The sequence below is a fragment of the Aspergillus karnatakaensis genome (assembly GCF_047715665.1).
Source record: "Aspergillus karnatakaensis strain CBS 102800 unplaced genomic scaffold BJY04scaffold_18, whole genome shotgun sequence".
Classification (NCBI taxonomy): Eukaryota; Fungi; Ascomycota; class Eurotiomycetes; order Eurotiales; family Aspergillaceae; genus Aspergillus; species Aspergillus karnatakaensis.
The window spans coordinates 455,675-480,000 of record NW_027395730.1 but is presented as its reverse complement, the minus strand read 5'-3'; the positions used below and the strand labels follow the sequence as shown (position 1 = coordinate 480,000).

At 50.6% G+C, this 24,326-nt stretch overlaps 12 protein-coding genes across 12 annotated transcripts; 8 read left to right on the top strand and 4 right to left on the bottom strand.

The window, feature by feature from the left end:
• Positions 1-91: 91 nt before the first annotated feature.
• Positions 92-997, top strand: BJY04DRAFT_217209 (uncharacterized protein; the record flags this gene model as incomplete). The annotated part of the gene is made up of 1 exon (XM_073715979.1): positions 92-997. One exon carries the CDS (start codon positions 92-94, stop codon positions 995-997), a length of 906 nt encoding a protein of 301 aa, XP_073572533.1.
• Positions 998-1,909: 912 nt separating this feature from the next.
• BJY04DRAFT_217208 (uncharacterized protein) lies at positions 1,910-2,250 on the top strand (the record flags this gene model as incomplete). The annotated part of the gene is made up of 4 exons (XM_073715978.1): positions 1,910-1,999; positions 2,058-2,089; positions 2,138-2,183; positions 2,236-2,250. The coding sequence occupies 4 exons, from the start codon at positions 1,910-1,912 to the stop codon at positions 2,248-2,250; spliced, it is 183 nt and encodes a 60-aa protein (XP_073572532.1).
• A 236-nt stretch (positions 2,251-2,486) lies between these two features.
• BJY04DRAFT_217207 (uncharacterized protein) lies at positions 2,487-3,295 on the bottom strand (the record flags this gene model as incomplete). Its single annotated transcript, XM_073715977.1, has 3 exons — positions 2,487-2,900; positions 2,957-3,169; positions 3,221-3,295. 3 exons carry the CDS (start codon positions 3,293-3,295, stop codon positions 2,487-2,489), a joined length of 702 nt encoding a protein of 233 aa, XP_073572531.1.
• Positions 3,242-4,134, bottom strand: BJY04DRAFT_38910 (uncharacterized protein). The gene is made up of 2 exons (XM_073720271.1): positions 3,607-4,134; positions 3,242-3,503 (listed from the first exon to the last, which is right to left on the bottom strand). The coding sequence occupies exons 1-2, from the start codon at positions 3,939-3,941 to the stop codon at positions 3,344-3,346; spliced, it is 495 nt and encodes a 164-aa protein (XP_073572530.1). The 5' UTR covers positions 3,942-4,134; the 3' UTR covers positions 3,242-3,343.
• A 406-nt stretch (positions 4,135-4,540) lies between these two features.
• Positions 4,541-5,511, top strand: BJY04DRAFT_217206 (uncharacterized protein; the record flags this gene model as incomplete). The annotated part of the gene is made up of 2 exons (XM_073715976.1): positions 4,541-4,912; positions 4,978-5,511. 2 exons carry the CDS (start codon positions 4,541-4,543, stop codon positions 5,509-5,511), a joined length of 906 nt encoding a protein of 301 aa, XP_073572529.1.
• Positions 5,179-6,519, top strand: BJY04DRAFT_38921 (uncharacterized protein). Its single transcript, XM_073720272.1, has one exon. It carries the CDS (start codon positions 5,584-5,586, stop codon positions 6,298-6,300), a length of 717 nt encoding a protein of 238 aa, XP_073572528.1. The 5' UTR covers positions 5,179-5,583; the 3' UTR covers positions 6,301-6,519.
• A 387-nt stretch (positions 6,520-6,906) lies between these two features.
• Positions 6,907-7,440, top strand: BJY04DRAFT_217204 (uncharacterized protein; the record flags this gene model as incomplete). Its single annotated transcript, XM_073715975.1, has 1 exon — positions 6,907-7,440. One exon carries the CDS (start codon positions 6,907-6,909, stop codon positions 7,438-7,440), a length of 534 nt encoding a protein of 177 aa, XP_073572527.1.
• Positions 7,441-8,100: 660 nt separating this feature from the next.
• Positions 8,101-9,607, top strand: BJY04DRAFT_38839 (uncharacterized protein). Its single transcript, XM_073720270.1, has one exon. The coding sequence runs from the start codon at positions 8,189-8,191 to the stop codon at positions 9,272-9,274; it is 1,086 nt and encodes a 361-aa protein (XP_073572526.1). The 5' UTR covers positions 8,101-8,188; the 3' UTR covers positions 9,275-9,607.
• Positions 9,608-10,995: 1,388 nt separating this feature from the next.
• BJY04DRAFT_38976 (uncharacterized protein) lies at positions 10,996-12,161 on the bottom strand. The gene is made up of 2 exons (XM_073720273.1): positions 11,900-12,161; positions 10,996-11,849 (listed from the first exon to the last, which is right to left on the bottom strand). Exons 1-2 carry the CDS (start codon positions 12,024-12,026, stop codon positions 11,161-11,163), a joined length of 816 nt encoding a protein of 271 aa, XP_073572525.1. The 5' UTR covers positions 12,027-12,161; the 3' UTR covers positions 10,996-11,160.
• Positions 12,162-15,602: 3,441 nt separating this feature from the next.
• BJY04DRAFT_217201 (DUF3433 domain-containing protein) lies at positions 15,603-19,572 on the top strand (the record flags this gene model as incomplete). Its single annotated transcript, XM_073715974.1, has 3 exons — positions 15,603-15,654; positions 15,713-17,545; positions 17,594-19,572. 3 exons carry the CDS (start codon positions 15,603-15,605, stop codon positions 19,570-19,572), a joined length of 3,864 nt encoding a protein of 1,287 aa, XP_073572524.1.
• A 961-nt stretch (positions 19,573-20,533) lies between these two features.
• BJY04DRAFT_38797 (isopenicillin N synthase family dioxygenase) lies at positions 20,534-21,858 on the bottom strand. The gene is made up of 3 exons (XM_073720268.1): positions 21,604-21,858; positions 21,406-21,549; positions 20,534-21,348 (listed from the first exon to the last, which is right to left on the bottom strand). Exons 1-3 carry the CDS (start codon positions 21,763-21,765, stop codon positions 20,641-20,643), a joined length of 1,014 nt encoding a protein of 337 aa, XP_073572523.1. The 5' UTR covers positions 21,766-21,858; the 3' UTR covers positions 20,534-20,640.
• On the top strand, positions 21,604-22,803 carry BJY04DRAFT_38775 (uncharacterized protein). The gene has a single exon (XM_073720267.1). The coding sequence runs from the start codon at positions 21,953-21,955 to the stop codon at positions 22,571-22,573; it is 621 nt and encodes a 206-aa protein (XP_073572522.1). The 5' UTR covers positions 21,604-21,952; the 3' UTR covers positions 22,574-22,803.
• The last annotated feature ends 1,523 nt before the right edge of the window (positions 22,804-24,326 follow it).

Sequence of the window (24,326 nt, the reverse complement as noted above, 5' to 3'; positions counted from 1 at the left end):
ACATGATCATCAGAAGGCTCGCTGCATCACCTTCATCCTCTTTACACCGACGACCTCCCAAATTGTGCGTTTCAAATCTGGTCAGACAGCGATGGATACAGTTCGCGTTCTACTACAGACATGCCTGCACCGGCTCCAATGCGTTACAGTTCATCAAGACCTGGCCGCTATCGCAGACGAGCGCCCACCCCAGGCTTGGGAAGATGAACTTGGACGTCTCCGCGTCTGGGCAGCAAGTGTTTGCGTGGATCAGGACAGCGACTCTGTCTTGGACGACCGACTTTTTCGCGCTGCTGAACACACAACACACGTAATAAAACTACTCACCAGATTAGACGAGATTCTGATTAGCGCCGAACAGCTCCTCAACGGGGATTGCAAAGGGAAGAATGCTGAGAGGGAGGCCAGCAATGCAAGTGACGATGAAGACGAGATGTACGATCTATACGACCGTATCACTAGTACTGTCTCCAATCTGAACCTGATGGGCACAGTCATGCGAAATCCTGCCCTCAGCCGCGGTATCGATTGTACCGAAGGTACTCATACAGAAGCCTTTGAGCTGGAAACGTTAGATAAAAAGCCCGTCTCAGACAACCCGCTTGCAAGCCACGAGGAAGACCTCCAGAAAATCTTTGACACACTGGACCTTTGCCTTGAAGACGCTGGTGACGAGCAACAACTCTTTAGTTGGCACGAGAAGATTGTTGATATGGTCGGAAAGGCTCTACGATCTGAGACAGTGCTAGAGATGATTGGTAGAGGGATAGAAAATGCGAAAGCGACGTTGGACCGTGCTGATAGTCCACCAGCAATTCGAGACGGCAGCGGACGACCCCGATCTAGGGGCCTGTTTCGGACTGATCACGTTTCTGATTCGCTGGAGCACCTGTTTTTAACACCGACGACACAAAGCGCTCATAAGGACGTTAACCGTCCCGAGCGTGCCAGTCAAGATCCCGACTTTGCTTCGAGGTTTACACAATCAACTCAATAATGCCTCCGTCCCTTGGGAATAACGACACTCACACCTACATTCAGCCCTGGATATACGATCAGAGATGCTCCAACTCACAATAATGAGTATTTGCACTATTCGTTACATTCAACACTTCTTCCTCGTCCGTCTTCAGTCTGCCCAGCAAGAGACTCCTACATGTGTCAGATGAGCCCTCCAGCTCGGGCTGGGCTTTCGCAATGTCTTTCCCGATATGGTTAGGTCCGAGACACGAGGTAGGTTAGGTACCTAAACGATTCTCCGTAAGCCATTTACCAGCTCGGCCCTTACTTTCACGTCACACTGACAAGACCGAAAGCAAATTCACCCTATATTCTGCGTCCATGCCAATCATACTCCGCTGAGGTGAGCGCAGTGGACTGCCAAATCTGTGCCGAATGCCCGCCCCCTCATCGCCAGGCTGCATAGCCGCGATGATCACCGGTTTCTCCATCTTAGAATCCACATGCGCTCTCAGACTGGCTCGGCACTTCTCACGATCGCCGTAGCCCAGGAGTAAGCTGCCGATAAATGGCTGAGCGACCCGCAAGGCGTCCAGGCCAAGAGTTGCCAAGTGAAGCCCCCCGACGGCTGACGGAGATCATCGCGGTTTGGTTGCGAGCCGTTGCCTGTGCGCATACTGCATGGTAGGCTGTTGACAACCCAGAGAGGGGATCATGGATATGGAATTGGCTCGGAGCTCCACCGAGTTGCTTCAGGAATGTTAACCGCAGCAGCTGTTGCATCGAGCGCACCAAGTACCTCGATCAGGAAATCTAGAACGGCACAGAGTATAGACATCGAGGACATAAATACTCCCCAGTCTCCGCGGATTTCTCATTCTTCTTCAGTATCGCACCATCAAAGCTAAATTAAACCATTATCTACCTCAATCGAGTAACTATATCCAATATGCGCGTTCTTGCCATCTTCACTACCTTCCTTGCCGTGGCCGTTGCCGCACCCTCGCTTGAAACCAGACAGCAGGGTGCCAGTTGCGAGGTAATTCTACCTCATAGTCCGCTCTTGGATATGATAGAGTGTGCTGATAACGATACAGGAGGTCCGCTCCCCTGACACCTGCGCCAACCAGTAAGTATCTGCCCATGTACCTTCGGTGCATCGCTCATATCTTTCTAGTGGAAAAGTCAAGTGTGACGGCGCTGGGTCTTTCCTCGTGTGCTGCGTAGGCCATACCTTCTATCCGTGTTCTTTGTTGCTCTGCTGACTCACTACAGACCCGCTGCTACTGAATCGAGGGCGTGGAGTAGGTATAGGAAAGAGGGTGAGGATTGTGGTACCTGTCGAGGCGGGAGTCATTTAGCTCCTGAGGGTTCTGTGGGAAGCTCCAACAAGGTGGGAGTACATTTTGAGTCTTCAGGGCTTGGTTGGATTCCGCTATGAGTACTTATAGAATCCTACATGAGTATCTCAACTCAACCTGTTATTCAGTCTGGTCTGGCGGTTTTATAAAAATAGAAAACACTCTTCAAGCAAAGTATCCCCAGCAGTATGCCCTCGTCATACCAAACGTGGTCTCTTCCTCAGTTTTTGGCTTGAGCCTCTCTTCGAGTTTCGCGCGTACCAGATCATCGTCAGTCAGTATTTCGCCGTCTTTCCTCTTGTTTCTTAACAGCTTCCGAACGGTTTCACTGTTCTTCTTTATCTGGGCCCACCACCCATCTGTCTCATCCTCCGAACTCGACAGATCTGGAGTATCCATGCCATTTCGAGCCTGTGATAGACGCTGAACAGCTCTATACTTTGCCCACGTCTCAAGATGCCTCGCTACGAACGCACGATGGGTGGTGACAGCATACTCGTGGATTTGGTCCACGATATCTAAAAGCTCCCCCGCGTCGCGGGCGTGGAAAACATTTCCCCACCAGATCAACTTCATATGCTACGAGAAGGTGTAAGCCTTTCTCTCTTAAGCCGTAACACCGGGTTGTCACTCACGCTGTGCTCATCACAGAGGGGATCATCATCACCAAGACCCTCCTTCACACAATTCGGCAAATAAGCCACGTATACACACCACTGACTCCCACTAGACGTGAGCCCAAAGATCGGGAAAACGGAGCTATCCGCTGACTGATACTCGCCCTCGCCGCCAGGCTGACGAACAAGCCTGTCCAACATCCCGAGGTAGGCATTCACTGCCAGCTTTAGCTGGATCTTGACCTCAGTCTCAGAATTCGTGTCTCATTTCGCTTCATACACGGCGAAGGGGAAGAGGATGATAGACTCCCCCCATTTCCCATCTACGGTTAGGGCTTCGGTGTCGTCGGTGTACATGGTTAGGTCTAGAATTCGGCTATGGAGGCTGCCCTGGATGCGCCGCTCTCAGCCATCCACGCCTTCATCTTTGTCCTCGCCGAGACTATATGAGGCGAGTCCGAAGGTTATGTCTGGAATGCGTTTACCCATGAATGACTTTCCCTGAGCTGAGATGGTGCTTGGGGAATTGAGAATTGTTGCTTTGTAGTTATGTTCGCGTTTATCCCTAGCGTGGAGGACTGTCTGAGTACCTAGTGCGTGCATGTCTATCTTACCGCGAGAAAACTTCACTTCTCTTGGGATTTTGTGAGCGGAAAATGGAAACTTACACGCGTAACCGCTCATCATCCCTTATTCTCCCAAAGACATTCCTCCAGGCATCTGCCTCCCAGTTGAACTCCGACGCACCGTCGATGAGGGTCTGTCTGGAATGCTGCACAAGGGTTTGGACACGTCTAATAAGTTTCCTTTCGTAATTATCTGAGATTAGCTTGATTCTGTCTCGAATGTTCATATTGGAGTCGCCGGGGAGCCTGGAATAGAGTTGGAGAAAGTCATCCTGTCGATAAGGCAGGAAACTAAGTATTGTTTGATCTAGGATATCCCGACGGAACTTGTCAATTTTAATCTCCCTGTCTGGATCAGGAGAGAATATCTCCTCCATTCTGGCGTCCTTCCTACTGGGTGAGTATGGGTGAGTAAGGATGAAGATGTGGTTGGATGTATAATGGGTCGTCTTCACAAAACTCGGGGGCTGTTACGGTTCTTATGAGAAAAAAGCGGTTCCACGACCTTTAGGCTTCAAGGCTGACTTGAGTGGTGCAGCCTAAACAAGGCGTTTTTGCTGTTGGATTTGTTGTTTCACCTGCTGTGCCGCAAAATACCAGCCAACAACAACCCTAGTCGATATTCTATTCTTAGAACACGACAAGGTATAAAGGCAGCGCTGCCCCCCTGAATTTCTTGGTTGTTTCTTGACTTCAAGGCAGAGAAGTTCCAGGATTACTTCCGATATCAGCTCACTGTCGTAATTCATCAGCTTTCTATAACATGCCTCAACCGAGGCCCAAGAGAGGCGTCAAACGAAAGAGGGGTAACAACAGTCCAGATATAATGAATAGAGGCAGGGGAGAGGATATACACCGACCGATTGCTATTCCTCCACAATTAAGGATCAATTTGAAGCTATGGTCCCCAACAAAGGCGCGGCGATTCGATCCTCGCCAGTCGACCGCCGAGCCATCGCCAAACTATACACTTTCCATGGCACTTCCGGAGGATTTAGATGAGGATATTATTAAAGACAGGCTTTATGATCTTGGCTTGGATCCAGACGATGCTCTCTTTGACCTTGGATCACTCATACCCGATTGGAAATATTATATGGACCCCCAGGGCGAATTCGACTGGCTTGAGCAGATCGATGGTAGGGTTGAATACCATGTATCTCAGAGTAGCCACTCACCTCCGAAGAAGCTGCACGTCGCCGACTGTAAAGCCTTCCTAATCCGAAGAAACCGTATCAGTGAAATATTCTGGGGTGAAATGGAGGAACCAGAACCTGAGACAGCTGAGCTGGCGTTCGACCTTTTCGATCGATATGGCCGCCTCCAATCGAAGTTTAGACAGCATCCAGTACACCGAGGATCTGAAGTTTGGGGTGCGAATTGAGCCATGGTGATATCCTGCTTATTGAGCAGGTGACTGTATTTTCGGACTATCGACGACCAGGCATAGGGTCCAAGATTATCCGAGCACTCTTGGATTTAGCGTCTCAGAAGAGTGAAGAGTTCGTTGCGATGATCTATCCAGTGGCTCTCGAGAGTGAGGTCAAGTCTGAAGTCTCTGGCGGGAGTACCATCAATATGGACGAAGTGAGGCAGGCACTCAACCAGTCTGTTCTTGCCTTTTGTAGGGCGTCGGGATTCCGCAGGGTTGGTTCATCATACTGGCTGGCGTATTCTCCCGACAAGAACCACCCGAGTCACCATATAACATCTGGGAAAGACTTTGACATGCCCATCTGGCAGAGAACTATCTTCGCACCCGAAGTTGATGCTCTTCTCAAAGATGTCCCTGATATCGAGGACACTGAGTGCTTAGCCCGCCTAGAAAGGATTCTCGGCGACGCCAATGCGGATGATGCAAAGTGGGAAGCCGCAGACGAGGAAGGTAATACCTTGCTTCATCTCACAGCAACTACCTTCAAACCAAGGAGTACCCAATGGCTTTGAGAAAGAAAAACCAGCCTGCTCTGCTGTCGAAATGCACAGGGAAACACCCCTCTTGATGCCCTCGAGGCATCAATGGAGCTTGCAAGGGGAGTCAAGCAAGTTTTGCACCGCAGAGAAGACATTTCTGACCGATTTACCGGATACGGTGACTCTAAGGTCTCCTGCCTCGCTCTTCTCAAAGGGATCAACCTCGAGAAGGTATCAAAAGACGAGAAGGATCGTCTCAAGTTTGGCTGCACCTGTGGGAGGTGCATTGGTGGCTTTCTCAGCCCGCGGATGCAGGACATGCTCCTGGGCCATGCTGAATTTACGTTTGATTATATATACACGTTTGGAGATGATCTGGAGGGGGAGTGTTGGTATAGAGAGAATGAAGACCTCTTCGACTACCTCCCGAAAGAAGTTAGGCAGCGCCTAACAACCCGCAAAGACTTGAGGACTGGCTTTTGCATGCTCTGGAAGTACATTGCAGACTGTCTTAGAGATGCACGGCTGCCGACAGAGGAAAATGTCTTGCTTTATATCCGAGAGGCGAGGGAGCGGCCACCGAATACTCGAACCTACATCCAGAAAGCCGGGTCCATCGCATCAGTGGCTACCATGTTGTTCGAAAAGGCAACACAGGAAGAAGAGTCTGGTGATATCTTTATGGCTGATAGTGAAATGGACTCGGACCTCCCTGTTTGTAGGAACGATCGGGAGATTGGAATGGTCAGTGGCTTGTGTGGATATGAGAGGGTCACGCGTGTCAAGGAGGTTACTATGCAGGGAAAGAAGATCCGGTGTTAGTAGCTGTAGATGCTTTGGGTCCATTTATAGTTTGGTCAGCTTTTGGTTGGTTCTTCCTCTATTCAAGTTGACTGCTATACGCGACTTACTATTACCCCGTGCAACAACGTACCATTCGACTTTTTCTGCCGGCATGGCACATTTTGCGGCGCCTTCAAGAGGATGGCCATGCTTGCGAGGCCAAGAAAGCTTGCGAGCCTAAAAACAGCAACAGACCCTGACAACACCCGAGAATGGTTGATTGGCCGCCGATCATCTTCAGTCGAGCTGAAAATCTCTTCCAGAGTATGAAGGATAAACCCTGGACAGCCCTCGCCGTACTGGCGGTGCAGGGTACACGTACCTGATTGCGGCTTGCCTGACTGTCGATCGTGTGCTCCTGATTTCTCGGCGCCACTGGACGGACTTCGTTTGAGACAGGTACTATACTTATCACCAATGATGTACAGCAACAGCAATGGCAATGCTACCTTGCTGTACGATCTCAAAGATATAAAAGGCGAGCTTGTCCCAGTGTTCAAACCCCATCACGCAACTCCTACTTCTCCTCATACCATCCCAAACATACAGCGATCCACCCATACAACAACAACAACATCTATCGCCATGCGTTTCTCAGTCGCCCTCTCCCTGGTCTCCCTCCTCCCCTTCACGGCCGCCATCTGCCCCGGCTACAACTACGCCTTCTTCAACGACGACGACAACACCATGTTCTACACCACCACAACCGGCTGCGTCGTCGTCGAAGGCAAACCCTGTGACAACCCCTGCATGTGCGGCGGTACCTGGGGCTGTGGCCCCGCCGGCTCCGTCAACGCTGCCAAAGTCAACGGGCTCTGGTATGCCTGTCGTCACGACAACCGCAAGGGCCGGTGCGGACCCAACGAGATGTCGCAGGTTGCGAACAACGCGCCGGAGAGCTGCTGCCGTAATGACGGCAATAAGAACTTTGCTGAGGGGTTAATTACCAAGAGACATGCGGAGGTTATTGAGGAGACGAACTCAATTCTGGATAGGCATTTGGAGGAGGTGGAGGATGCAGAGAAACGGGGTGTGGATTTGGGGGACTTGTTGAGGAGGCATGAGGGGGAGGTTGCGGAGGCGATGAAGAGGGAGAAGGAGGTTGCTGGTCTTGAGTAGAGGGCCTACCTCTGTTTTTGGTATTATCGGCCTTGGGTTTGACTAGAATGATGGTGCTTTTCTCTGATGTGCTGGAGTGGTTCCTTTGATATACCTTGCTCTGTCCTTCTATATGCTTCGTTTCCTGCTGCTGCTTGGGTAGGAAACCTACATTCTTTCTTATTTCTGTATGGCTCATAAATGCTGATTCGTCAGAATCTATCAATCTTTCTTTGACAGTAGTTAGTTACTGCTATGGGGTAGTTTCAGGTGGTATGCTCTGTATATTCTCAGACCGCGATGACATGCCACTCTTGGTAAGTCCAAGATCCAACTTTCAGCAATGATGCGGATTGCAGATTATCTTCATTGCATTTATGCCCAGTCTTATCAGTATTTAAAGAACAAAGAAGAGGTAAAGGGGCTCTAAAACGGTATGAAATGGAATTCATAATGATAGCAGACGGCAAAGGGGGAACACCGGCTTAGGGAGCCACCTCTGCGGGGAAATTGGAGAGGAACAAAGCTAGGCTATGCTGCAACTTCCAGCTGAGGCGCATATGTCTGCCTGGGAAGTGAGTCACTAAGCCACCTCAATTGGCTCAGCTTGGGGGTAGCTGCATACAGCACAGTTGATTGGCTGCGCCACCTCACAGCCCTGTGAGAGCATGACAGCATGACAGCCTCAATCATTCATTCTTAAACCTCATCTTCATCAACAATCCTTCTATTTCATCAAACCTACATCCAATCTGACTATACTCCAGCAATGCCTGCCGAGCTACACCAACATACCCCCTTCTCGCGGGAAATCCCGCCTCGCCTCCGCCAGAAACCCAAGCACAAGAACCTCCAGAAAGCACGATCAAAACACAACGCACCAGCTACCCCTCCATCATCACTACAACAGCCATCACCCTTCTTCGACAGCTTCTTTGCCCTCCCAACTGAAATCCGTCTGGAAATCTACCGCCACCTGCTCGTCCGCCCGTGCAAATTCGACCTTGCCCACCGCGACGGCTGCGACGGGGAGGCATTAGTAAACCCCTGGTCCCGACTACTCAAGGGCACAGACAACACACGGATAATGTGCGCCGAATGCAACAACTTCGAGTGGAAGCGGTACGACATAGACCGGATCTTCGACTGCCCGACACGCAGCCAGTGGGCGCTTCCGAAGAAGAACCCGTACATATGCGAGCATTGCTACGCGGACAAGCAGATTGAGTTCGGGATGGAGAAGGTGCCTGATCTACGGCGGGTGGATTGTCTGTGTGCGCGACGGGAGAATCTCAGTGTGTTGCTGATCAATCGGCGGGTTTACGAGGAGGCGGCGCCGATCTTCTGGAAAGAGAATACTTTTGCGTTTGAGAGCGGGCGGTTACTGTTTGATTTTCTAGAGGCGGTTGGGGCCGAGAAACGGGAGATGATTCGGTCGATTGCGTGTTATTCGCCTGATGAAGATCCGATTGATATGGAGGAGATGCCGCAGTGTTGGCCACTTTTGCGACAGTGTACTGCCCTGCGAGAGCTGGAGCTGGATGCGTCGTTTCTCAGTGACCTTCCCTCGGTTTTGGAGATGGCTTCGGTCAGAGTTCCCAGTGCACGCTTTGTTGAGAATGGTTCATGGAATGCGTATTATGACTCGCGTGAGCAGCTGGCGATCTGGCCATGGGTCGCGTGTCGCGTGGATCAGCCAAGTGGGTTGGCAAAGAAACTAATCACCGGCATGAAAGACGGGGATGTTTGCGAAGGATGTCTCCGGCGCCTGTATGCGGAGCGAAGGCGCCAGAGGCAGATAGCGGCTGCGCAGCTGGCAGAGCAGGAAGATGCTGCAGAGCTTGGCTTCTTTTAACAAAACCATATTGTATCCGCTGGCATCTGGCATACTCGACCTTTTCAGATCCATGCACCGACACTCTAAGAGGCATGAAATCTTGTTACAGTGCTTTTTATGGAAACTCTCTTGTCTATAAGGGCGCTCACCCTGCTCGACGTCCGTCGTTCAGTGGCGAGGGCCAACGGAGTTGGACGTATCCATTCACTCATTCAGAATTGAATGAAAGATTTGTCAACTGACCGATATATATTGAAGAGCGTCTGGACGAGATCCTGTCTGTCTTAAACCAAAACAGCCGTCTGGACATTGCCAAACTAAGTATGAGCACAATCCCTCCAGAGCTCATCCAACCATGTTTTTCACCCGTCGCGGTCAACAAAACCTTCACGCAGTGAACGACATACGATGAAACGACAGCATCCGCCACCACTTTGACTGGGGAATAAAGCTCTATCTATGGATTCGAGCTGGTTGCATCACTGATAATTGCTCTATAAGCCTGTTGTTGGAGGAACAAACAAGTGAGGTTTGTGTCGCTCCAACGACGCAGCACGAAGTCAACCTGATATCATTCCTATCGTTCACCAAGCACACTGAGAATGCGAAGATGCAAGTCTGTCGATCAAGGGACCATTTCTCGGAATTGGCGTCCCAATAGAAGTTGGTGCAGGCTCAGTCGTTTCAGCGATGGCCCTTGGCGATTAAATCATCATGAAATAACCAGGGGCTTATCGCAAAACCCAACACTAAATTCATAATAGCAGAGAAGGCTGAATGGAGCGTCTCACGATATCCATGCGATCTGAGGCGTTGGCGCTGTCTTGGCTTGCTGCGTATTAGAAGGTCGTGGATATCTTGGGGCCTGCTGCACACCATGATTCAGCGATTGTTGACCAGTCGAATAATGGATCTATCAAGTTGACTCGTCAGGTATAATATTTGTCCGTAGTCGAGTCGTTTCAGATTGTGAATGGCTGTTTTATTCGTAACTTCACCCGGATCTTCGGAGAATACCGCCGAGTTGATGGAATGAGATCACAGCACATCACGGATGATGGTTTCCACGCATGATCTGATACTCGACAGTCCATAAGACCATTCAATTTCATACTCTTTCTGCCCAACTTCCATATACATACCGAGGGGCCTCCTTATCGACCCCATGTGAGGCTGTACCTGCTCGTCCAGATGTTAGCACAAGTTATGTATGAACGCAAAAAGTATGCAACAGCGGAAAGAGAGACGTGATTGGAACTCATAAAACTAACATCTCGCAAGCCAAACGACTGGTTCCCGAAATTGTCGATCTGCAAAGGTTGACAGACGGGTGAGAAGCAGAAACAACATTGTAGACGGATATCGTAGGAGTCGCGAGCGGGGTTTTAACGGGTGAATAAACTCTAACAACTGCTTCAACCCCTCGTGTGAGCTGCATTTTGCGGCAGCACGCGGGATAGAAATCCTGCATGGCAAGTAAGGTCCAGGGACCGGTTCCTGGTTGAACCTAGTGCACCCCGCATCGGCAGAAGTATCCCAGATCATGAATCTGTGGACAAGGGGTACTTGCGACAACTCCCGAGTGTCGATTAACTCGGCCGATTCGGGGTATGAGGGGTCTGACTTTTGACAAGCACGTTGCGTGCGGGTTGCGGCGTCAAGTGGCGTGTTCCACATGCCCTACGGAGAGACAATCCTCGGCAGGATTGAAAGTTATACGATTACGACGGTGCAAAAGAATGGAGAGATATTGTGGTAGACGCAATTCATTTCAACTGTGGTATCTTTTTTGCGGCCGTAGAAATACAAAGTAAACTTCCAGTTGTGGACCAGCACAATAGGGAAAAAGAACGCTCAGCCATCTCATCGCACCCCGTTGCAATTATTCGACTGAGAATGTCCGTCTATGGACGTGGTGGAAGCTGCCTTAATTGCTCGGCGAGCCTCTTGTTCTCCTCCACGAGGTCCTCAAGAAAGTCCGCTGTTCGCGTGAGAACTTCCCGCTTGGTTGACCGTGAGCTGTTTTCCAACCCGGGGACCATCCTGTATAGCTCCTCATACATTTTATTCTGGTTAAGACGTCGGTTTCGTTCCGCGATGATGTGGAGTAGTCTTCTCCGTTTCTTGCCGGTGATTTTCTGAAGACCTCCATGGCCCAACTCAGCCAGCTCCTGGAGGGGTTGCTCTATCTTTTCGAGGGTTATCGTATCGGGTTCCGGCTTGGGAACTGGAGATGGTGCGCGGCTTGGGGTTCGGTGTGATAATGGTTGTATTGATTTTGTGTATAGGTATACCAACTCTTGGTCGAGCTGTGCCTCTGGGGGAGAATTAGGCCGGTAGCCATTAGGACCAAAAGAGGCATCTGACCCCCACATAAGGTTGTCGCCTTGTGGGAAGGGGTATTGACTTGGTAGAACGAACTTTTGCTCGCATGGTGGTGTGTATTCAATCGGTGATGAGTAGGCAGATCCATCTCCGACACGTATGAGGACATCACTAATGACACCGTCAACGAAGCCATCGTATTCACTTTGGACATGCTGTAATGAGTTGTAGAAGACGTTCTGTGCAGAATAGGGTGCGAAGGGTACTGCTTCTTCATCGTCAGCGCAGGGTCGAGTCGAAAGTATCCATTGCACAAACCTGTATTACAACCTCCGCCCGGTAGCATATAATAAGGCGGTGGAGTGTGGGGTGTCTCGGTATAATGAGGGCTTTGCTGGACAAAGAAGGGCGAGTTTCGATAGTCAGATTCGTAAAGCGAGGCCATCTTGAAAGATTCAGACAGTGCTCTCACTGTCACTGTAGGTGAACTGGATGGACACTGTATTGATGCGAGGATTAGCTGCCTTGATAACTCAGGTTGAGAAAAGAGGAATGGGGCAGATGAAACAAGATGTTAAGTGCCGGATGAGCCTCGTGGTGATGCCCTGGCAGATGCGGCGACCAAGTTATATAAATTTGACGTCAAAAGAAGCAAAAGCAGGCCACTCAAAACCTTAGCGCAATCCAGTGCAAATTCGCCTCAGTCTAGCCCTATGAGAGAGGTGTTCCAACAGTCGACATACCGTAAGTGGTATCACCCGGTCCAAGTTAAGAGATTGACCGTCTCAGATCACCCAGATAAGGGCAAAATCTTTCGGCACTAATTTAACTGTTTCCACTTTTGAAGTTTGCGGGGCAGACAGTGGCTCACTGGAGTCTGGCTGTTGACAAAAATCTGGCCGTGACTCCATAGTTAGCAGAAAGACGAAACAAGGGCCACCATGATCTGCAGGCAAGCAAAGACCGCCTCCTGCAGCAATAGACTCGGAGTCACCTGCCACTTGCAAGCGGGGGGGATTGTTATCACTGATGGAGGAAAGTCCCATTAAGGTATCAGGGGTCTGGTGAGATGAACAGTTCAGTGTACGATCAGTGCGATCATCCGAGTCAATCTCCTTGTCCACACCAAATGGATCCACGATGATCCCGCCTTCGCAGGACGTGTATACATTGGTTGAGGAAACAGGATTTGGAATCCGTCGCAAAGCTGAGAGAAAAACCGTTGATTTGAGCACGAAGATCCGGAATCTCTTCTCAACGTGCGCGCCTCATTTCGCCATTGGTTGCGAAATGGGTGCATGTCCTCGGTCGACTCGGACACAAAACAAGCCCGGATTAGCTAACGCACGTCCGCAAGAGAGCTAAATTCAAGCGGCCTCCTAGAGCACCAATAGGAAGCTTGGCTGTAGTGGGGAGGCCGATTAAGAATGGACTTGGGGGGTGCTCTGGAACCCCCCTGTCACTGCTTCTCAAACGCGTTTTCCAAAAGGGGTAGTTGTTGCGATCGCGGGCCTCCCTTCCAAAACATTCCCCCAACTGAGGAATGCTGTGCGTTGAGGAGCATCTCATCTTGACCAGACAGTAAGTACAGATCAATCTTGACAAAGTCTGTCGCAGGACTCATTTGAAATAACCTTCTGGTGGTCTAGCATCAGCGGGGTGGTGATGGTCACCCGTCTCTGTCACTAGTTAGCGCCCGTACAAGGAGCTAAGCTTAGGGCTCGCCGGCTCGGTGAACGGCAGGAAAAGGATAAACCTGCTCGATCGACGGCGTCTTGTCTTGACAACTTGAATCAGGGTATCCATATGGCATAGTTAGTCCATCGTGCCAAACCCACCGTTCGATCTGGAATTCTGGGACCATGGCTAATTCTTGAACTGCCGTCGGGACTGGGCCCTGCATTGAGGCTGGCGGCCACTTTCCGAGTGCCGCTTCGGGAAATTACTCCGGTCCATGGCTGAAGAATTGGAATTGCTTTTCATCTCTTCTCATCTCCAGACCACTTTGCAAAGTGAGATCATCTCACTGATTTCGAGACACCCATCCGTGAATCAAAAACATCAAGAATGCTCGTCCTTTGACCTATTCAGTCCATCGTTGCGATCCTCGTGAGGGACATCTGGACTTCGAGCGATGGAGCTTTTTGTCGCGTTGTTCATCAAACGACCCGCTAGTTCCTGAGCCTGAGGTATGGCTCACAGCAACAATTATTATCTGACCGGCCTTGCATGCGACATATGGGGCATCAGCTTGCGTCTTTGCCCCTTCCACGGTGTGCGGTGGTAAGACCAGCGATTTGCCATGGAACGTCCGAATGTCGAAGCACCCCAGATCTTCGTTGACTCCATATTCCAGAACGCTCGCACGTGGTAGATGCAGCCACTCCTTCCACGTTTTTTACCACGTTGACTCCGTGAGCAGCTGGTTTCCTCTCGAGACCAATTTATCAGAACGTGCGGACACATACGGAGTTCTCGAAATTGCAGGGAATACTCCGGGAATGTTCTCGGGAGAGGATTATCGGTCAATTGCGTTTGGTGAGAGCCATGGAAGGCCTGCGCCGTGGCGGTCTGTAAAATGGGGAAGAGAAGCAAGAGTGCGCTGAAAAAAGCGCATACCCTTCACCCGCGTTTGAGATCTTTCGCATTCCTCCCACTCCTTCGAGGACGGTACTTGCAGCAGAACAGCGGGTGACGATATTCTCTGACACACACAAGCGATCCTTTGCTCTTGTGTCATCGGATTCAGCGTCAGTTACGGATCGATTATGTTAAAGCGTACACTGGGTTCAGAGTTAGAAGTTTGAGTCATCGGAGTCAAGCGCGATGGTTGTTTATCGTAGATGGTGAACTCATGTTGTTGCAGCATGCAAGGCAGATGTGGATGTGTTGGAGGGACGGGCGCACAGCAGGCAGGAACCACGTGCCATGCCGCTTAGTGTATCTCATGCCTTATCTCAGGGTATCTGTGCTCTCTAGCTTGAATATAAGTTCTACTACTCTTGACTGGAACGTGGAATAATAGAGTTATGTTGTGGCAGGGGTTAAATCAAGGGTTTTTAGTGATACGTTTCCCTAGTAGTAGTACGAAGATATATATGCATACTAACCTGCGGAGTCACGGACCCCAAACACACCTCGAGCCTTTCATGCTTTATCATCAACTCAGGTTATCGCATCTACGACCTAGGCGTCAATACGAAAGCAACCGAGTGCTGCTCTACACACTCCAAACTAGTTAGTTTCTCATATTTTCATCTCAGGAGCAGAATCATGTTCAATATTGTTTTGATTATAGCGTAACACCTCCACGGGAGCCAGTGAGATTGATGGAGAGCTCGGTTTACTCTCCCTTCCTTTGAATCAATCTTAGTCCACAATCAATTGTTTCTGACGTTCCTAACAGTAGGTCTGTATCAACTATCAAGTGTGCTGAGCCACGGATGTCTACAACTCAAAAGTCAGGGTCCTAATGGAGCAAGTGGCGTTAGCGTACAAGCCAGTGACGTGTAATACCACAAGTAACCATTCTTACACTGCTAATATCCGCTCCTGCCATGGCTGGAGTCTGGTATTTACGTGCCGTTGTATTTAAAGGCTTCGTCACCTGGGTGTTTATTGGTTCAGGGCAAGGGGCATTAGGTTAGAATGAGCCAATGAAAACGATGCTAGAGCAAGGCTAGCTTCAAAGAGACCGCGCCCAGCCTTGGCAGAGCACCTAACTGCACGGCCTGAGGCTTCAAGCTGACACAGCCACGATCCCTGAAAGACTCGACCTCTGACAGTCTGACGAAGAGAGCCCGTCACCATCTCACACCCCTCAACCCCGTCTGAACTGCCCTTTCTCATCGCCTGGTGCGCTCTTTTCATCCGGATTATCCTTGCAAGGCGTTATGCGGGTGTTGTCTTCGTCTTCTTGCCGGAATTTACCATGATATTATCGTCCTTGGATTAGACACCGGAGTGAATCCTGGGGGAGGGTCCCCGTTATCGTTCGTCCAGCGGAGCATGCCACCAGATGATGTCTGGAGACCGCCAAAGTACCCTGCCAAATGTCTGGTTGCACATAAAAGGTACAGACTGCCTGGAAGCCCTCTGCCTGAACAGACATTGACTTCTCCCTCTTTCTAGATCGCTACCGGGCCGCCCGCCAGCCCGGCTCTGCTCAAAATGCCCGACCGACACATCCACCGGGATGGCGTCCGATTCCTTTGCGCCCAACCTACCTCTCCTTCATTGCCTGCATTATGCTCTTTATGTTGGTAGTTCTCGAAGCCCTGCGCCAATATAGTGAAAAAAATGGTGGACTCGTCTTCTTTCCCGATACCGACGACCTGACGAACTTCGAATCGTTTGCGTACAACTATATACCCGTCATCATCGCCCTTGTTCTTGCCACGTTATGGTCTTTTGTCGACTTTGATGTATTGCGTCTGGAGCCCTACTTTCAAATGTCCCGCCCGGAAGGTTGTCCGGCGACCGTCTTGTTCATTAACTATAACTTCGGACAAAGCTTCATCACGCCGATAACGTCTGCAAAACGTCGGCACTGGCTGGTCCTGTCCGTCTCGTTGGTCACGCTGCTCATTCGCATATTCCATCCCGCGCTGCAAAGTGCCCTTCTGGAACTCCGTGAGGTTACCAAGCTTTCGAACGAGCCGATGAAGATATGGTCTGCGTTGGTAGATCTGCCTGCACAAGCTCGCTGGTTTGCCGTTCAGGAGGATAGTGAAGCGACAAATTTCGACGCTTACTTTACCGATACCGTGGACCTCCAACAGACTCGTTCGGGGAGCTATGCCGTCGCACCGGTTCAGATTCCGATGGATGACCGCCGCGAAACAACCGTGTGGACACTCAATCAAACAATCTACTGGACTCAGTTCGACTGTCAGGACTTGTTTACCGATGCGAATTTCCCCGTCACCATCAATGAGACAGAGTCGTGGCTATATTGGAATGTGGAAGGGCTGGAGATCTCTGGCTTGGGCGAACAGTGTACATTGGACTTTTCATACGACAACGTGCTTTTTCCCAATACCGATTTTCTTCAGGCCCGTTACTGGGAACCGACGTGGTCCGACACCCCGTTCACCGGCGCGGAGAAAAGTTTTAGCCCCGGCGGCTGTGATTCCATCGACCTCTATGGTATACTTCTGACAGTCAACTCCACCTCACTTGGTTACAGTTCTATCGACAATGTCGAAGGCGAGTTGACCTCGTCAGCCACCATGTTCGCCTGCAATATCGAGTACTTCAAGGCCGAAGCAGAAGTCACCATGCACGCAAACAGCTCAATCACTAGTACGAAGGTATTCAACGGTACCACAAGAGAGCTCACCCAAGAGCAATTCAATATCGATGCCTTTCAAAGCTTTCTCGCCCACCGAGCAATGTATACCAGCGATATGCTCTTCATTCAGACAAACGATACCACCGGCGAACGTACCTTGACAGAGTTACCTGTGATCAGTCAATATGTCGGCGATTTAGAGCCTGTATTGGTACTGGAAACATCAAAAACTATGAGTGTAGATGAGTTCACTGCCAAAGTCATCCGAGGAGTCAAGCAAACATTTATTCTCACCATGGGCCGTCTATTCAATCCTGATGTGGCGCCGGCAACCGTCGATGCTTTTCGTTCCACGCGTCAAGTCGCTCTTGCAACCGTCTCGCCTGTTGTGCACTGCGCGGAAGCAGTTCTGGGCATTGGCACTATCCTTACCCTCATCATGCTGCGTTACTACAATAAGCGACCGAATATTCTTCAGAGTGACCCGGGGTCTATTGGGGCGATGTGCAGCATGTTGACCGACGTCTTTGGCATCAGCAATATTCTTGCCGACCCACGGTTTGATTTTCACCAGTTCTCAACTCGTCAACTTCGCCGCCTCCTGAAAGATTGTCGATTACAATGGTACCATAGTCCTCTTGGAAGCCGTCTCGAGATTGTGACTGTTGATGGTGAGTTTTTTTCTGATCTAATGGAACCCATTATGCTAATTACCGCAGGCTCTCCAGTTATGCTAGAAGATCAGTCTCGCACTCGCGTTGACCCCCGACCTCACTTCCTCATCATTCCGGTATTCCTACTCGAATTCCTCCTCCTTGCTGCGGTTATTGTGTTGATGAGCTTGGTGATTTCCTCGCTGGCTAAAGACGGCGGGTTTCAGCACCTGAATCAGTCGAGTTCCAGTTTCCTCCAAGTCGTCCTCTCCTTCCTTCCATCCGTGGTGGCTTCAGCCGTTGCAGCCCTATGCACATCCATCCACCGAAATCTGAGTATTCTGGAGCCCTGGGTCCACCTTCAACGTGGCATGGCTAGCGCTAGCATGTCGTTGACCATGAACTATTCATGCCAGAATCCATGGACTGTGTTGCCGAAGGCGGCCAAAAAACGGCATGTACTCCTGGTCTTAGTCTCGATTGCGTGCATCGCCAACACAATCTTGACCATGGTTGCTGGTGGTCTATTTACGCAGCAATTAACCGAGTCCGCCACGGAGACAGATACTCTCTTCGCCAACTACAGCCATTCCGTATTTCGACAGAATGATTTTGCGGCAGACTTTACTGAATACGATTTGATTCAGACAAGTATCACGAGTGGGGTCCCATTACTGCCGTGGACGAGTACGAATTACTCTTTTGCTCCGATTGCAATTCACGAACCCGACCCTGAAGCTTCGTACCGTGCCACTACCCTGGGAGTTGGAGCTGATCTCAATTGCCGGATCCTGTCCACTGAAGACAACTTACTTTGGCTCGATGACGGCCCTCATTGGATTTATCACCCCACGGAAGAGCCGGACCGGGAATGCTCCGTAAAAATGACACCGCCTCGTGATCCTGAAGACCGGTATGCTCTCTCCATCAACTTCTTCTCTCCGATGGCCACCGACGAGAATGACGTCTGTCAGACCTCAACTGTGGTTGTCGTGGGTCGCTGGAATTATACCGCCACCTCCGAGGTTACGTCTAATAACACCGTCGCTTTGCACTGCGAGCCGCAGCTCATGCTAAGAAACTTTTCCATCTCATTTGATCAGAAAGGTCAAATCATCGAGAATTATGCGATACCAGACACCAGTATCACGTCTGGTAATATGTATGACAATGCGACCATCAGTCTGGGTCAGTTCAATAAGGTATTTGCTGCTATTCCGCAGAGCTTCTACGGAGAGGACACTGAGCACTCAACTTACGTTTCGTCGTATGATTGGGCTGGATTCCTGGTCTCTTTACTCTACAAGCGGGATGTGGCAAATATCTCACGCCTCGATCCCGACCGCCTGATGAATCTCTCGCAAACTGTTTATCAATGGGTCTACGGCACTTACTTTTCTCTTTGGCGGGAGATTTATCTGTTGCCTCTGCGAGACCCCCCGGTGGCAGAGAATGCGACTATTGTACGAAGCGCGTGGCGCATGGAACCATCCATCTCTTCCCTCGTTATCGCGATGATTGTCATCGGACTGGACACAGTGGTTGTCCTGATTGTCTTTGGCACACGACGCGGCAGGTTCAAGGGCCCTCGCATACCGCGGTCCATCGGCTCAGTCATCCCTTGGATTGCCAATAGCCGCATGATTCACGACTTTGACGGCACTTATGGCTGGACGAACGCCCAACGGCAAACCCATTTAGAGCGGCTCAAAAAGCGATACACTTTTCGCACTTTTCTGCGGGACGACAACCAGTGGCGATACGCAGTTGACGAGGAGCCGCCGGTCGCCGCTACCAAAACCTCAGAAGCGGTAGTCGACTCGCCATCAGGGTCGCCTGGCAAACCACCAGATGAAATCGAGCTCCGTGTTATAGAAAACGGGGGAACGCCCCCCGAGTCTCCTGTTGACACCACCCCGTCTCCTCCACCAATACCCCTTCCGCACCTTCCTCCTGAAACCCCGCCGCCGGAATACTCCGCGGAACCGCCTAGAGAGCAATCAGGGGGAAATGAGCCTCGTGAGCGGGACTCACGAGCTACGTGATACGAATTTTACTGTACATAATAGACATGCTGCAAATAGCCCTGATAGCATAAGCGTCATGTTCTGATCATACTTCATCCCGTTTTCCATGGCCTCCTCTTGCCTCCAATACCTTATATACGTCTTAAATGTTTCTTGTGCAAGAGGGTATGGATCCCTCCTTCCGTAACTCATCACGGCAAGGCCGCTGACTACTAGCTAGTCTCCATCACCACCCCCCAAAAACCTGGAAGAAATGACAAGAACGAGACTTGATCGCGCTCTGTCGAACCAGAAGATCTCCCCTTGTATAGGCCGAATCCGTCGAGACGGGATCCTTTTAAGCCTGAATCCTTAAAGGAGAAATCCCGAAACTGGCCCCTCAACCACCACTTCTGCTCTTTGGAAGGAAACGGACGTAGTGAAGCTGAAGGAGGTGGCATTGGTGGTCGTGATGCGGAACTCGAGGCGGAGATAGCGGGTGAGGAGCACGGGGACCGAGATGCACAGGTTGAGAAGAAAGTGTACTACATCCCAAGCGACGGATATGAGAGCCAAGGTGCAGGCTGTGGGAGAATGCGGATGATAGAAGAGAGTTGGATATTGTCTGCAAGCGCAGAGATGTTGGATGCTGGCCGAATAAAAAAGTAGAAGCAGGTGAGGTCAACTTCATTGCACATTCTCACCTCGATCGGAGTGGTTGGAGAGGATGAAGTCACGGAGGCGCGAGTGGAGAGAATGAGTCCGCCTGATTGGGAGATAGAGGTGGATTTATTTCTGTTGCAGATTCTGAAGAACTGAGGAGGCTGTAGCGCCAATGCGAGGTGCGATGGAAAAGGTGTTGTGTTTGAGGGAGAACACCGCTGCGCTGGCATCTTCCCTTAGTGCGAGCAGCAGACGAAGGAAGGGGGTTTTTGAATAGCTTCAAACAACAAGAAATAAGCAGCGACATAAGAGCTGAAGGACTCATACCCGCTAAAAGGAAATCGGACGAAGTGGTATTGATAGTGATGGTGAAACTATGGAGTGGACCAAAGGACCCGACATGCTTTTATATGCAGCCATTTCCACGCACACTGCGTCTCCCTATCAATACGTCTGCAGCAGCCTCGATTGATTGTACTCCCAAGCCGTCATATCACCTGAATACTTGACTTTCTCGCCCTTCCCTAGAAGCTCAGGTATCGCTGCGACCGAAATCTCGCGGTTCGGCTTCCCAAAGTAAGCGACCGAGTATCTCGCCGGTACGGTCGCCCCATGAAGTGTCAATGGTAAAGTGACCCGATGATTCGCCGATCTCAGGCGGTCATTTGTCCATCGCTGGAGACAGTCGCCAACGTTGAGGATCAGCTCTTTACCAATGCCGAGACTCGAAGGCGATGAGGCGGAGGATGCCGAGGGCGAGGAAGGAGGAGAGGGAAGCACGGGGATATAGACACCCGGTTTATCCTGGCTTTCAATCTCCAACCCGCCCACATCATCTTGAAATAGCAGCGTGATTGTCCCAAAGTCCGTGTGTGAAGAAATGCGCATCATGTCCCCGGACTGTAGATCGCTGATCTCTGCTGCTGGGTAGTGATTGAGTCTTAGCTCGGAGCTGTTGTCTCCACATCGAGCTGTGAAGAATGTCTCTTCCTGGGACAACGAGAGTGCGATTGCGCGGAGGAGGCTGAGATGGAGATCTTGGCATTGTGTGTAGAAGGATTCCATGAATGGCTGGAAGCCGGGGAGGGTAGTGGGTAAAGGGAAGATGTTCGGATATAGTGAATCGTCCGCTGGGCCTTGGTCGAACGATTCCTTTAGGTCCCGTGTTCTTTAGTGAGCCTGGCTGACTGAAGAGGGGAACGGTCATACCTTGAGGTCGAAGACGGCCTTCCCTTGTCGGATCACAGAGAGCTTTTCCTGTCCGACGCAGCTCCAGCCCCGGTGCGGGTTGGGATTGACCGGATGCGCAGCTTGCCTTTTGGATTCTGGGGGAAGGGAGAAGAAGCGCCTGCTCTGCTCAGCCTTTGTCAGTATACCTTTGGTGACTTGATTTTAGATATGACTTACCCATTCGAAGACATCATCCAGCACCTTATCCGAGATGGAATGGTTACTGATCTTCACAAATCCCAGAGTTGACAGCGACGCAAGAAGGCGCCGACAGAAATCATCTTGCCTTGGCTGATCGCCGTCCACGAAGTCGCCAAGATTGAGGACTGGAATATCCATAATTGAGGATGAAGTGATGGAAGCGAGATAGAAAAGAGATCTTGGTGGTTATCAATCAGCGGGCAACCCCTCGGGAGCCGAGACTGGGCGGCAGCACTAATGCACGCTGTCGTACGATGGATTGATCTGGCTGATAACACTTGTATGTGAAAGTAAACTGTCTTTCTTCAGCAAAACAACCTGCATCATGACTCTCATTGCCTTCGCTGAAGATGTCCTTTACCTATTCATCTCATTGCTCATCGTCGAACATTTTCGGGCATGGGTTAGGCTTCGGTATCCCTTTCTTTGGCCTTCAGAGAACCCGGAAACTCAACGACCTCCGGTTCCCCCGACGCTGCTTCGTGACTTGCGCCATCGAGTTGACGATATGAGGCTCGCGGAAGACCTCCTACGACGTTACAATGAACTCTTCCATCGTCAAGAGGAGCTTGCCGACCGCGAGAGGCGGCTGTTGCTTCGCTACGAGCGTCAGGTTGAAGAAGTCTTAGCTGTTGTCCAAGACGGATTGCTGATTCCCTCCATTTGGATGGCATCATCGGCCTCTCTACCCACTTGTGCTTTTGCAATCACGTCGCGTTTCCTCCCTGCCGGTATCTTCCACCGTCTTTTCCGACTCGAATCGGCACCTTGTCTACCTATATCGATCACGACTCGATCAAACGTCGCTTTGTCCGTCATGATACACCTGCTAGCAGAGAGAGCAGTACCTACGCTCCCCAAGCTTGCATTGAATAACCTTGACTCTCCTCTCCTCAACACAGCTATCGATGTACTGCTGCTGATTTCTCCTTTAATCCCCTTATGATCGCACTTGCGCTCAGCTGCAAAGCCCTCTTTACTTTACTTGGTTTCATGCTCAGGCCGGAAGACTGGTCTGGCCAAGGCATTTAGCTAGCAGGTCTTGAATACTCCCTGGAGACGATCTGTATCACCCACACACTCAACTTTTACCCCAGCTCGAGGATGGACACCAGTTGTACTGCGGTAGATGTTCGAAACTTCATCAGACATACAGTCTACACGAGACTCGAATGGTCTTAAGCGCCGATCATCCGACGCCGCAGTGGTGAATCTTTGTTCTTGCCTGTTCCCAACCTTCCTCGACGACTATTCTCAAAATGGCCGGAGACGGTGATCATGCCATTGACACTTCGCCAGAAAATATGCCGGGCAGTTACAGGTCGCTTCGCTCATGGCCGGTCTATACCTTGAGTATGTTTGCCGACCAGGTAATCATGCAAATGTATATGCTAACATCAGTAAGGAGTCCATAATTGGTTCAGTCGAGGGCTTGATAACGCTGATACGATGTCTGATTCCTACAGCAAGCCTAACCGCTGTCTGACTTTGGCTTGATCAGTACTACCTGCCGTCGGGAAGCCTGCAGCATACAATTCTCTGTCCCTGTATTGATATGCCGAGCCCATCTACCAACCGCACGACTGGCTAGGAAAGACTTGTACTTGCCATCACACGGTCGCCAATTCTCAGGGAAGCAGCGGTGATCGACTGTACTATATCTTACGGGTGTACGGACTCTGGACTCAGCTGTTGGCCTGAGCCCCATTGCTGGTAGGATGGCGCTCACACATCCGTACTCAAGACTGGTGGTTCATCAACCGAGTCTCACTGATCCCCCAGCATGTCCCTCCACTCTGATGCTGTTGTAACGTTATATGTAAGAATCGAACATGAGCCAAGCAATACTGATCGAGTACCGAATTTTGTCCTGAATTTTCTACCTAGTTATACCTTCAGAGCCGACAGCAGCACCGCTGCAGATACCACCTGAGCTGCGTGATAGAGTACGCTCCGGCCATCCTAAGACCGACTACACAACCCGATTTTAAATGCGAGCCGAGATGCAGTACTACCCCTGGCCACGGGAGACGTGACACGTTATAAATCTGCTCCATCTGCAGGGGTCGACGCACCATTGAACCCGGGACGACTGCCGTTCCATCGCAAGAGGTACGAAGTAGTAATACGCAAGGGGAGTCGGGACAGAGTCAGATCAACTTTCTATACTCCGTACGGCTGCTTGAATTCAAGTAAATTCGGGGCACAGAGGATCAGTGCGCAGAGCTTTAGATCCATGGCAAGTGTTGATCTGCAGTGACAGGTTTCAAATTTCACCCTGAACTTTGGGCTTTGAGAAGCGATAGCTGACTTGCGTGACTTTGGTGGTAAAAATACGATGGTTCGAGGGTGTATGGCCAAGCAGGGTTATTTGAGGCGTCCGGATATTTAACGCCACAACCTGGTCGAAAGATGGGCGAGCAATCCCTCCGTAGGCAAGAGTTGGCGGAGTCAAAGGTAAGATGTATCCGATTTGGTATTAAGTTATAGTTCTTGAGATGCTGGAGGCTCGGTATGGAGTATAGTGCTGATTTCCCCAAGGACATACATATCTCAGAGCATATCAGATACTATGGTAATTATGCAGACAAATGATCTCAAATCCGGGAGGCTGATCTCCGAGAGCCGATCCAAGCGAATCGCCCAGTAACCTTGCAATTTAATTGATCTCCACTAGGAACGCTTAAGCTGGCTGGACC